Source organism: Medicago truncatula, chromosome 1 (genome assembly GCF_003473485.1).
Source record: "Medicago truncatula cultivar Jemalong A17 chromosome 1, MtrunA17r5.0-ANR, whole genome shotgun sequence".
Lineage (NCBI taxonomy): Eukaryota > Viridiplantae > Streptophyta > Magnoliopsida > Fabales > Fabaceae > Medicago > Medicago truncatula.
In genome coordinates this window covers 35,701,732-35,714,231 of record NC_053042.1, presented here as the reverse complement: position 1 = coordinate 35,714,231, position 12,500 = coordinate 35,701,732, and the positions used below count along the sequence as shown (strand labels likewise).

At 35.7% G+C, this 12,500-nt stretch overlaps 2 protein-coding genes across 2 annotated transcripts; one reads left to right on the top strand and one right to left on the bottom strand.

Moving 5' to 3' along the window:
• Nucleotides 1-2,963, top strand: LOC11430524 (dnaJ homolog subfamily C member 21). Its single transcript, XM_003590554.4, has 2 exons — nt 1-753; nt 2,542-2,963. The coding sequence occupies exons 1-2, from the start codon at nt 177-179 to the stop codon at nt 2,628-2,630; spliced, it is 666 nt and encodes a 221-aa protein (XP_003590602.2). The 5' UTR covers nt 1-176; the 3' UTR covers nt 2,631-2,963.
• Nucleotides 2,964-3,649: 686 nt separating this feature from the next.
• LOC11431272 (methylcrotonoyl-CoA carboxylase subunit alpha, mitochondrial) lies at nt 3,650-12,454 on the bottom strand. The gene is made up of 16 exons (XM_003590552.4): nt 12,065-12,454; nt 11,856-11,977; nt 10,822-10,969; nt 10,193-10,330; nt 9,855-9,950; nt 9,714-9,773; nt 7,551-7,643; nt 7,360-7,471; nt 6,539-6,640; nt 6,266-6,402; nt 5,703-5,937; nt 5,453-5,619; nt 5,243-5,359; nt 4,862-5,104; nt 4,664-4,759; nt 3,650-3,966 (listed from the first exon to the last, which is right to left on the bottom strand). The coding sequence occupies exons 1-16, from the start codon at nt 12,419-12,421 to the stop codon at nt 3,958-3,960; spliced, it is 2,232 nt and encodes a 743-aa protein (XP_003590600.1). The 5' UTR covers nt 12,422-12,454; the 3' UTR covers nt 3,650-3,957.
• Between the last annotated feature and the right edge of the window lie 46 nt (nt 12,455-12,500).

Genomic DNA, 12,500 nt, shown 5'->3' with positions numbered 1-12,500 from the left:
CAAATAGTGAGATCCACTTTTTTTTTGGTAACGTAGAAATTTGTCCTCATTTTGGCAGTGAAGTGGTGTGGTCTTCTTCATCTTCCAATCCAACCATCGAAAACCCATTTTGATAACATCTTTCAAGATCCCTTCTTTTTTTCACTTCCACCTTCCATTCAGAGAGAGACTTTGAAATGGAGATACTTCCATTTGAAGGGCCGCTTCACTTAGACAGACTAGAGGAGCTTTCATTGGAGAGCCTTTCAACCATACATGTTGAGTCAGAGTTCGCCAAAAGAGAAAAGGAACTATCTTTGAAAGCCAAAATAGTTCAAGAAAGATACCAAGATCTCTTCAAAGAACTCAAAATTATTGGCTCAACTTATGGTAAAACCATTCAACTTTTAACAAAGAAAAACAATGAATTGCAGGTTCAAGTCAAGAATTTGAAGGGTGTTGATGATGGTAGTAGTAGCTATGACTATGACTATCATTACCAACTTGATGTGTTAAGAATAAAGAACGTTGAATTAGAGGAAACAGCGAAGAAGAATTTGTCAACTATAAGCGAGCTGAGGAAAGAAAACAGCAAATTGAAAGATGAGAAACGCGGGGTTGAGAGATTACTTAAGTCTGTGGACACCAAGTTCAGGGGACTGCATCAAAGAGTAGAGAGGTTGGAGGATGATACTGGACGTTTGATGAGTGTAGATGCCTCTCAAGATGAAGAGGATGTTGATGATTGTGACTCCAGAAATGACACTGTGGAGGGTGAGTATGTGCATAGGTTTTTAATGTGATTATGCCCCATAATTAGTGTTTGTGTTTGTGTAGTGGGTCTATTTCATAAGGGTTTGTTCGGTATGACATAATTTTGAGCTTATAGCTTATGACTTGCAAGCTCATTTGATTGTTTCGTAACAGTCACTTTCTCACGAGCTTATGGTTTGTTTTTACTAGTTTATAACATTTTTTTATAAGCTAATCCAAATAGCGAATAGCTTAAAGTTGCTTATCATTATTTATCTCAAGTTTACCCCTATAATCTTAATTCAAAAAAATGAAATATTCATTAAATATATCACTTCCATGTTGTTTCATATTTATAAGCTAGTTCAACCGTTAGTTTTACCAAACACTACAAATTCAATTAGTCAGTTTATCCGCTATCAGCTTTAAGCTAGCTTATCAGCTCTCCACTCTAAGTTCATCCGCTATTTTTTACCAAAGAGAGCCTAAGTGTCTTAGCAATAGAATATGGATTGACACTCATCCAAGCTATGAAACCTTGACTTTGCTAGTTCCTTTACTTGTTGATTTGAATATTTGTGATCATATTGATAAGGGTAAATTGGGTTACATCTAAGGGTGGGTAGGTTTATAACTTGATAAAATGGCACTCATGAACCAGTCTAATTATGTAGCAATTACTTGAAGACCATTTTGTGGAATGGCATGTATTATGATAGAATAGAAGTTCTGGCGAAAGCCAAAAGTTAATTGAGTGATAACAGATAATAGTATGGAAGAGAGATTGCACAATTTGATGATGACTCATTGTGGAAGTGATTCCTTGTTATTGGTGTATTGTGATCACTGTTTTAGATTCAGTTGTTGGGGTATATACCTCCTATCTTGACCTTCAGTAAGTGCAATGCAAGATGGTTCCTTATCGTGCTATACAGTTGTGGTAGACAGATAGTAATGTCCTGAATCAGAGTACATTCAAAGGATTGACCAATTCAAATGTAGAGTCAATTATGCTTATAATAGTTCTTTTTATCTTCACTCACAAAAATTCTAGAGTTTCTTAGTGACTAGCGCAGATAAGTTAATTTTCTAAATTGCATAACCTAAAACATCATAGGTATTATCGTTTGGAAAACCCGAGTTTGATTTCTAGGTGGAACAGTTCTTGGCCAGGCTATACTTAGTTACTTACCTCTTGACCGAGCTCTGGATTACTAGGACCCCATCATAGGCATTTTTTTTAGACAACTGCTTGTTCTTAGCATATTATTAGAGGAGGGGAAAATGTTAGCGGCAGAGATTGAACCTTGAACCTCCTTCAACCTCCCAATCCTTTAACCACTGGGCTACACCTTCGGGAACACATCATAGGTATATTATCTTGCTATCAAGTGATTTAGCCTCATATCCCTTGGAACCCACTTGGGTTGGCCTAGTGGTATTGGCTTGGGACTTGGGAGTGTGCTCCTCCTCAAGGTCTAGAGTTCGATTCCCTCTGGTGTCAATTTGGGTGGGCTAATTTAGCTTCTTCAAAACAAAAACAAAAAACCTCATATCCCTTGGGTTCAGCCAAAGCTCTGTGTCAAGGAAAGCAAAAGACATAAAGTAGAATATCAGTGTTTCTTTATACTGTCTTTGTTTGACCATATTGTATGACTTAATTTGTGTTAGTTCGTAAAAGTTATTAGCTTCTGAAATCCATATTATTACAGCTTCATACTCTTGTAAACTTTGACATCTTGAAAATTCTCATTAATGTCATTGCCTTATTGTGCTTATTTATTAGTTTAATGAACTTCATGTCTGCAGGCAAATCTATAAAGCAGAAAAGAGGAAAAGGGAGCTTGGTCAAGCAAGCAGGGAGGGAAATTATGTTGAAGAAGAGTAAAGGCTGTTGAGAGACAATGGAGTTTGCTCTGGTTTTGATTCTTGATATGCAAGGCTAGAATCTACTATAATGGTATCTTGTGTCATTTTGTTGTACGGAGAAGGATTTGGTTTAGTTGGAGATGCCTTCTTATAACCCAATGTAAGTAGTAACCATTTTAGATGATAAATGAGAGAGATTGACATACATGTATGGGACTAGGGCAGTAAATGTGAGCTCATCTGAATGTCTTGCGGGCATCTTTGTTTGTTTGTTTAATTTGAAGATTTTCCTTCCTATCTATCTGATTAACTTTGTTTAAGAACTCGTCACTCAAATAAAGCATCCATCAAAATTTAATGAACTCAAAGGTAGCATGCTATAAAAACTTGTCAATCAAAATGATTGAAACTAACCCAACCAACCTAGAACTAATCAATTATGAAATTATTATTGAAAGCAATTTCTTGATTGTTCAATTAAAAGGATGTTACTTGTTGCATCTTATATCTCCTTGTAGTGATGCAATCCCGATGAGTGACGAAATAAACAAATTTGTTTCATCAAATGCAAATACCAAGCTATGGTCAGACTGGCCTTTATAAGAAGAAAAACAATCACTCTCGGGTGATTCAATGCAAGTTGAAAGAGAACTAAGACGAGAACAAAAATGCTGGCAACAAACCGATAAATTATTTTGAGCAATGCTATTGTTTACGAAACTTATCGGCAAAAAAGCAAAGAATTGCTCTTTGAGTAATGACAAACAAAATAGTGGTATACAACACAATACACGCAGCATTTTGCAAATTAGATGAGTGCCTGAGATTTATTCTTTGCTTTCGTATAGCAATTCATCCATAATAACTAGCATTTTTTAATTATTTTTTCCTGTAATTTTTAGTTCCCTTGTTTCCCTGAGACATAAAGTAATCCTGCATCTTGGATTTGCAATTGGCATATCGTTCCCACTCATGCATAATTTGAAGTGCTAAATCTCATCTTAAAAGGAAAGCCATCTTAAAAGAGGATGAAGAAGAGATAGAGATCTACCGAAAGCGCAGGAAAATACTCATTATGGATGGAAGAATATCTAAAATTGAAGCAATTACTAACTTTGTTATTATTAATAACTGGAGGAAGTAATTGCATTCTTTTATTTCATTTCTTGTAACGTGGCGATTGGGTTACACAGATTTTTCAACAAGTAATCAATATGCAGGTGTTGTTTATTCATTTGTGTAAGCAGCATATGTAATCTCTGTAGAAGCTCACATGATTGCTTCACTTTTAACCATCCATCCAGAATCAGGTCCCTGTTAACAAACTCTTGGCTAAAGTTGTACTCCTGTTTAATTTTATTGATCCTGCCCAAACACAAAACTCTTAATATGGTTTGAAATGAACATTTACACTACTGATGACCCAAGAGGTGTGGACACTGACAAAAGAAACGAAGATACAACAAAATTTAAAGTGTCCTGTTAGAATTTGAAATTATAATCAAACACATATTAGACACGAACACGACTAGTCTCTTCAAGTTTCATGTTTCAGAGCAGATGACCAATGTGTTTATCGGATACAGTAACCTAACAGTGTATTTCAGTTCATGAGCTAAAACCATAAATTAAACTGATATATGGTTGATACCTTCTCTATATTTTTCAAGATATACCAAGTGGCAAAATTCAAATATACTAACCTGAGTTGTATAATGTCAACTTGAAGAAACAAATTAACAGATTTAGTAATGCCGAAGAATAAAATAATGATTAGGAATACTGAGAGAATGAGCGGAAAAAATATATTTGAACACAGTCCAGATAAATTGTCATTTTTCATCGGCACTTTGGTAACCTAATCTTTTACTCTATTTTTAAACAAGCAGACTTTTACGTATTACAAATCATATTTACAAAATGAAGTAAACATCAAAATAAGAATGAAGTGAATAAATTTATTGATAGACATCCATGCATTGATATAGTGAAGTAAAATAAAAGCCAACTAGTATATCCAGATCATGGCCAATATGAAGAATAGCAAAGTTAATTATCTAACCTTTACATTGAAGAGAACACTACCATCAGAAACCTGTTCACCCACTGTAACTTGTAGTCCGTGTACATAGCCAGATGATGGTGCCTTTACAACATGCTAGAGAAAAAGCAAAGCAGAAAACAGTGTTGGTTATAACTTCCTAAATAGATAAACAAAGACACCAAAGAGAAATTTACAACATCTACAAGGAAGCCATACCTCCATCTTCATCGCTTCTAATACTAACACGGGTTGTCCCACCTCTACTCTTGTCTCGTTCTTTACTAGAACCTTAACTACCAAGCCTGCCATGGGTGCCACAACAGCTCCTCGAGGAACTCCAGATGATTCGGATTTTGGTTTATGTTGGGATTCCTCATCCTCAGACAAAGTGAGGCCTATTTTCTCTTTGAAATAATGATGAAAGGACCCTTGCCAAATATGAATATGCTTCATTTGCTCCTGAATCCCAAGGGAAGGCAATCAATAGAATATCAAGAATTTTATGTTTGTCAATAAAGAGAATATGGAAGCAGTTTTGTTTTACCAAATCAATCTACATACACTCCAAAATCATATATGCAAAGGAAGGCGAAATACCTTCGAGTATACAGCAAGGTTAACATCGTTGATTACACCATCAGCTTCAACTCTAAAATCATGATCTTTTACATATGTTGCTTTAACTTCTAAACCAGGACTTCCATTTTCATCTGTCTGGAAGTATACAATACCATCTTTAGTCAACTATTAGAGAATTTGTTGCACAACAAAATGTGCAAATAATTACTGTTTCATGTTAGGAGATACCTCAATCAGGTACCTCCCATCAGGCAGGTAAGTGATAGTAAGCTTCAGGATCTTTGAACTACCACTATCATACTCATTATCCCACTCAAGTTCTATCATACGCTTAGCTTGATGATGGACTCTAAAAGGCGGTGAAGTATACCATATAGGGTGTAAGCTGCTGCCACCTGAACATAGTGGCAGATGTAAATACCAAGGAAAAGCAAACAAAAACAACTCAGAACATTAAACAACAGGAATGAAACAATACCAGGGGGGTTTCTAGCTGATATGAAATGTTCTTTCTCAATGAGACATGCAGCTACAAGGGATGCACTGCGCCTAGCAGCTTCATATGCTTCTTTGGCAGACTCTGAATTTGTAGCATCCACAAAGAGATCTTCCTTGTAATTATCAATAAAATGAGTCTCCACATTGCCATTTTCAAATGCCCGGTGATTAGCGAGCTTTAGAAGAAAGTTGACATTAGTTGGTAGACCTGCAACCTGTGCAAGAATATATTAGAAGTTTACACATGTAGCATGATTTCTAAAAGATGGAATACTGCTAGAAATATAGTTGATTTAAGATTACTTGAATTTCTTTCTTCTATGGGAACTGGTCGGAAATGCCCAACTTTCGTACATACCTAGTACTATTCCACCCTACATTGTCAACCCTTGGCCCCAAAGATAACAAATACAGGGACACAAAGGGCAAGTTGTATGACATCTCAATACGAGAAAGCAGACATTTTACTAACTAAGCCTCACTCATAATCATTGATTACATCAAATTACCTATAGCAAGATCAACACAAAGATTCAAGTATACCTGAAACTTTGTCAAACTATCCTTCAGTTTGACCAATGCTGCAGCACGATTTTCTCCCTGCACTACAAGCTTAGCAATCATTGGATCGTAGTGCATGCTAACAGCATCTCCTTCTTTAACCCCAGTATCCACCCGGACTGCCAAGATAGTAAATTTTCAGTTAGTAAAAAAAAGAAAGTATCTTGGAGTTTCATGTTCTTCCAACAGCAGAAAATAGGATAAATTTTCGGATTGACCATAAATTAATTACTAGGCTAACTTTGCACAACTGACCCCCTGATGAGACTGGAACTTGATAATGGTGCAGTACTCCAGTTGCAGGAAGAAATCCTTTTGGAACATTTTCAGCATAGATTCGAGCTTCAAAAGCATGACCTGCTCCACAACATAGAATTATAATATAGATAAACTTCAAAGTATTGGCATAACAGACAGAATTTCACACATTCTCACAATAGTATAATAAAAATAAATAATTAACAAGCTCAACTGATGACTTATACAACATTCTATATGATCTCATTTTCAGAAAACCGGTTCTTTTTATGATTTTTAAGCAAGTTTCAGAGGATGCCGCTGAGAAGACTCTCCAGCAATTAGTCATAAATACTAAATAGTAGTAAGGATTTTTTCCCCAAGCGAAGTATTTGTCAAAATTCAGGAGTGAATACTAATACTCGACTTCCAAGCACCCCACTAACACAGAAAATTTTGTTTTAAAACTGATGTTTTGATTGTTTTCTCTTTCATATCTATTAGGTTTTTATATTGGGCCTAATTCATCCTTACAAAACCGGCTTGTAAGGTGAGAGGTGCCACTCTTTATAAACTCTTATCAAGAGTCCTATCTTTTCTACGTGAGACTTGGGTTTTTCCCAATAGTATCTCAGGAGAACCTAACCAAATTTAGAATATACTTAACTCAACCACAGATCTGTAGAACTGTCCACTTTAGTTCATTAAGTTTTTAATATGGAATTAAGCAAAGTCAACCTACAAAGTCCCTCACCCACACACTAAATAAACAGGAGGGGAACTAGGATATTAACCCCCACCCACCACCAAAAGAAAAGAGACGGGAAAAACTGAATCACCTAATATTGGTATTTGTGATTGACTCAGTGGAAGAGGATCTCCATTCGCAACATGTATTTGCCATTCAACAAGATCTTGACCAACAATCATCTCTGTGACAGGATGCTCAACCTGTACTAACATGCCCCCATGTTATACTTAGGTAAGCCAAAATCTAGGAGAAAATGACGGTAAATATCAATCCAAGCACCTGAAGACGGGTATTCATCTCCATAAAGTAAAACTGGCCAGAGACTGTATCAACTATAAACTCCACTGTCCCAGCATTGTAATAGTTAACTGCCTTCAGCCAGAAAGAAACAAGAAATCAATAAATGCTATTGAATATAATGAAGATCTTCAAACCACATGAAGTTATGAGACAAGCAAAAGGAAAATGATAAAAGGAAACCGCACCTCATTACTCAAATATTTTAATAAAGACTACTTGTTATTATTTACTGTTTAAAATTAAATAAGGAAAGACATGTGCATGAGTTTAGCACAACAAAAACCACATAACCATACCTGATGCTCAACAACAAGCAGAAAAATTAAAGCCAAACAATGTCGTAAAACTGCCAAAGAATCAGTTAATATGGCAAAACAAAACTAAACAGAAATCTAAAAGTAGCACCGAAATGACTGAATGAAACCAAATCAGAAGTAACGACTACAAGGGTGCAGAGCCAAGGGTCTTCAAAGGAAGATAAGCCTCTGTCACACAGTCCAAATTAGGTAGCTCTCCCTCTACCCCCTCATGCTACACTAACCTCCTTTCTTCGTCACACTTTTCTTCTTTCTTAACACACCCTCTACACTCGGGTGAGGTTTAGTATGGGAATGAGAAGTTGTTTCCCACCATGGGAAAGTTAATTTTAACCATTAGATAAAATAGAGAACATACTTTTACCATAGACACTCAACACCAGATTTTTTACCCACACTCTCCACTCAGCAACATACGGGCTGCTGCTCCAACTCCGTATCTTCTCCAGGAGAGAGAAAATTAATTAAGATGAAAAATTCTGGAATTTCTTCAACCTTGTTACTGTGCAATCTCTTTATTTTTGTTGTGATAATTAATATACACCCACCGCCCCACCATTACCATCGATTAATTTTTGCTCCTAAGTCCTCAAGAATCATATCTATATATGATGAATGGTGTTTATCCATTGAAGAATTTTTGTGGTGAGAAATTTAATAATAACCTAAAATTTGGTATTGTTCAACTTGATGTAAAATGTTATCCAAATAACATGATTGTAATTATTTGTTCTATCTTCAAAACACAAACACTTCATTATTGTCAAAAAGAACAGATCAGCATAATTTTTTTTGTCAACAAAAACACAAAAAGGTAATCCGATGGTGGAGGAAAGACAAAACACAACACAAAAACACTTGGTTTGTTGGGGAAGAGAAGCTATTGGCTTGTTTTGTCTTTGAAAGCTTCATGAAGCTTTTGAGAAAGAACCGTAGACACAGGAATGAGACCGAGAGAAAGAAAGAGTTGGGACAGCTGCAACCTGCACGTGATGAGTCAATGTGGAAAAAAATCTGATGTTGAGTCTCTATGATAAAAGTATGTTCTCTACTTTATCTAATGGTCAAAATTAGCTTTTCCATGGTGGGAAACAACTTCCCATTCCCATACTAAACGCCACCCTACACTCTACTAGGCTTCTAACTTTGCTTACTTCAGAATTACAGGTCCTAAAAGATACCATATAACTATTTATAAATTGTTAACTAGTTATCTAAATAAATAAATTAGTTGAGAGGTAAATAGTACTCCCTCCGTCCCAAATTGTATGACGTTTTGGGCATTTCACACATATTAAGAAATGCAATTAATATTGTGTGGAAAAGAGATATTATGAGTTGTTTTACAAAATTGTCCTTAATAAATAATATGGGAAAGATAAATGAAAGAATTGAAAGAAGAGAGAGTAATAAATAATTAAGGTTATAATAGGAAAAGTAACATTAATGTTGCATTGGTATTTTAAAGCGACATATAATTTGGGACAATTTTTTTTCCTAAAGCGACATACAATTTGTGACGGAGGGAGTAAAAACTATGCATGTATTTATTACATAAATAAATAAACATTATTGCTAAAACTCAATATGGGACTTCCTTGTTAAAAAATTTAAGCATGGAATTTTAATATTCTGTGATGTTCTCATCTTAAGCATTGAAAGCATAGAAAAGAAACTAATCTAGTCATGAAGACAACTTATCTAAAAGTTTTCATTCTTGAAAGAAGTCAAAGAACCAACAACTTCAGATCCTTTAAAGATTAATGAAGCAATTACAAGTGGCTGAGAAAATACTGATTAGCCTTTTGAAACTAAAGGACCTTACCTTTGCTGCAGAAACAGCCGCTTGACCCAAGTGTGCACGAAACTCAGGAGAAATGTTTGGCTGCAAATGTGTAACTACAAGTTCACAACTCCAGTAAAACTTTTAAAAACTAATATTTAGGCTGTGGAATGTAAGTCTTACTGCTGGAGCTTCTTCAATTATTTTTTGGTGTCTTCTCTGCACACTGCAGTCTCTCTCATTTAAATGCAGAACATTCCCATGCTTATCCCCAAATATCTATGATTTCAAACAGAAAAGAATCCATTACAACTTATGAGCTCATGTCCAAGACAAATGGATATTTTTGTATTGATGGTCACTATTTGAAATCCATTGTTCCTGTTAAGTTCTGAAGAACTGAAATAAAGCCCTAGGATTATATTATGAGACACTTTAAATTTTTCAAAACAAAATTAAGCAGCCAATGAAGCTTCTTGGAGAAACGGTAGCAGGATGAGTGATAAAATCAATATAATTACTTGGACTTCTATGTGCCTCGGTTGTGTAATATACTTCTCCAGCAAAATTGTGTTTACACCGAAAGAAGCAGCTGCTTCACGTTGTGCTGCAAGGAATGATTCAGCAAATTCATCTGGAGTGTGCACAATCCTCATACCCTACATTATTCAAATTGTACAAAATTTCAATAGAATGAAACTGTAACCACATGAGCAACAAGAATTTTCTTTATTGATCTCTTTCTTATCTGTTTTGACAATAAAAGAAATGTGCAATTCTTAGAACAGATTTTCAACTCTCAAACATGAAGGAACCTAAAAGTGTAGCCACACATAACGATACTCATCATGCTATAACCAATGAAAGAAGACAGGATATAAGGTTCACAGAATCATAACGGCACCATGAAATCAGCAATCCAAGAAGAGAACATAGAACAAGGTGAAACCCTACAATGAATTGGACTAAATGCACAAGGCAAAGAATTTTCCAAAATGGCCAAACCGCCCAAACACATTCATTCAGTACTATGATAATCATTCATCCAGGTCAGAGAGTAAATTGAGTATAAAAGAAAGAAGAGTAGCACATCTTTGAATCAAAGGATCATGAAAGGGAGCAAGTATATGAAGGTAGCACTAGGAAGTACCTTTCCTCCTCCTCCATGGGTTGGCTTAATGAGGACCGGATAACCAATTTGATCCGCCTCCAGCTTCATTTTATCAATATCTTGTTCATCTCCATGATATCCAGGCACAAGCGGCACCCCTGCAGCCCCCATTATTCTCTTCGATGCACTGATTAATTCATTCCAAAAAATAAAGATCAGCAATAATGCCTCACACAGACACAAACATGTAGACCTCAGAATAATTTAAAAAGATGAAAGTGGTTGTAAGTTGTAACCATATATATCGATGTCAGACACCAGACACATAACTAAAATTGATAGATGCCATGGAAGAGATAAAATATACACAACTATAAAATGAAATTATATTGACACCGGGAAAGTGTTTTAACTTCAGTGCAACTGCTTTACATCACTTGTATAGAGGTCAAGTGATTTACTAACTAATAACAAACTAGTATATTTGGTTAGACTTTTGGAGGTGCTATAATTGATTTTGGCCCTTGTTTGGATATTTTTCAGTAGGATTGATTTCACCTCCAGAATCGATTCTAGCTTGAATCTAGGATATGTAGCTTATTACTCCAAAAGTGATTGTTACACTCAAATTTATTGTTCGACTGATATGTATCAAGTGGCGGATCCCTTGTAAGCTCAGGCCTCGACAAGAGAATAAGATTTTGGATCCGCCCGCACATTAAAGGAAGTTTTTGGATCCGCCCGCACATGTATGCAAACACAAACCAATTTAAAGACAACTCATTTTTGACTAAATTCAATATTACAAAATCATTTCTTGTCACCGCAGAACCAAAGTTACATTAACTAACTACTCCCTCTGTCCCAAAATGTAAGCAAAAATTTGTCAACATAAGTTGATGTATCTAATACAAATTTTGAACAAAATACATTCATTTCTGTTACCGATTTTTGCTTACATCGAGTATTAACTAATTACATCTCTAATGTGAATTGTCGATGCTACATAGATATCTGTAACTAATAACACATTGCATTTCACTTCCAAGTATATGATAATGAATCAACAATACCTCTTGTCACCCATGTCTCGGATCGCAGATGCAGGAGGTCCAATAAAAGCAATCCCATTGTCTTCACAAAGCTGAGCAAAATCAGCACTCTCCGATAAAAATCCATATCCAGGATGAATAGCCTAATCAATCAATCAAAACACTCCAATCAATTATTAAAATCACAAAACAAACTTGATCGAAGTTCAAAGTTGATAATTATTACTTACCTGAGCACCAGAACGCAAAGCAGCGTCGAGAATGGAAGAAGAGCTGAGGTAACTGAGACGAGCAGGTGGAGGACCGATTCGAATGGCTTCATCGGAAGATGCGACGTGGAGGGAGTTTCTATCGGCGTCGCTGTAAACAGCGACGGTGCGAATTCCGAGTCTCTTAGCGGTTCTGGTGATTCTGCATGCTATTTCGCCTCTGTTTGCTATTAGAATTTTTTCTATTCGTTCTTTTTTCTTTGGTTCCGATGATGAGAACTCACGTGCGCGCACGTGACAGTTTGAGTGCGTGAGGTTGGTTTTGATCTTGGTATTAGCATTTCGACGGAATAGTAAGAAGAATAAGGAAGAAGACATGTTGAAATGTTACATAGTAGTTGAAGAAGAAATGAGTGAATATATGAATATGAATTTTGATTTATTTTAGGACACTGAA

What these genes read in the sequence shown, in the direction of transcription:
- LOC11430524 (XM_003590554.4), top strand. Translation starts at nt 177, where the DNA reads ATGGAGATACTTCCATTTGAAGGGCCGCTTCACTTAGACAGACTAGAG. An exon ending in CAGAAATGACACTGTGGAGG is followed by an intron (nt 754 to 2,541) that starts GTGAGTATGTGC and finishes TCATGTCTGCAG; the next exon opens with GCAAATCTATAAAGCAGAAA.
- LOC11431272 (XM_003590552.4), bottom strand. Translation starts at nt 12,421, where the DNA reads ATGTCTTCTTCCTTATTCTTCTTACTATTCCGTCGAAATGCTAATACC. An exon ending in CGAGACATGGGTGACAAGAG is followed by an intron (nt 10,970 to 11,855) that starts GTATTGTTGATT and finishes TGAATTAATCAG; the next exon opens with TGCATCGAAGAGAATAATGG. An exon ending in CGGCTGTTTCTGCAGCAAAG is followed by an intron (nt 7,644 to 9,713) that starts GTAAGGTCCTTT and finishes TTCTGGCTGAAG; the next exon opens with GCAGTTAACTATTACAATGC.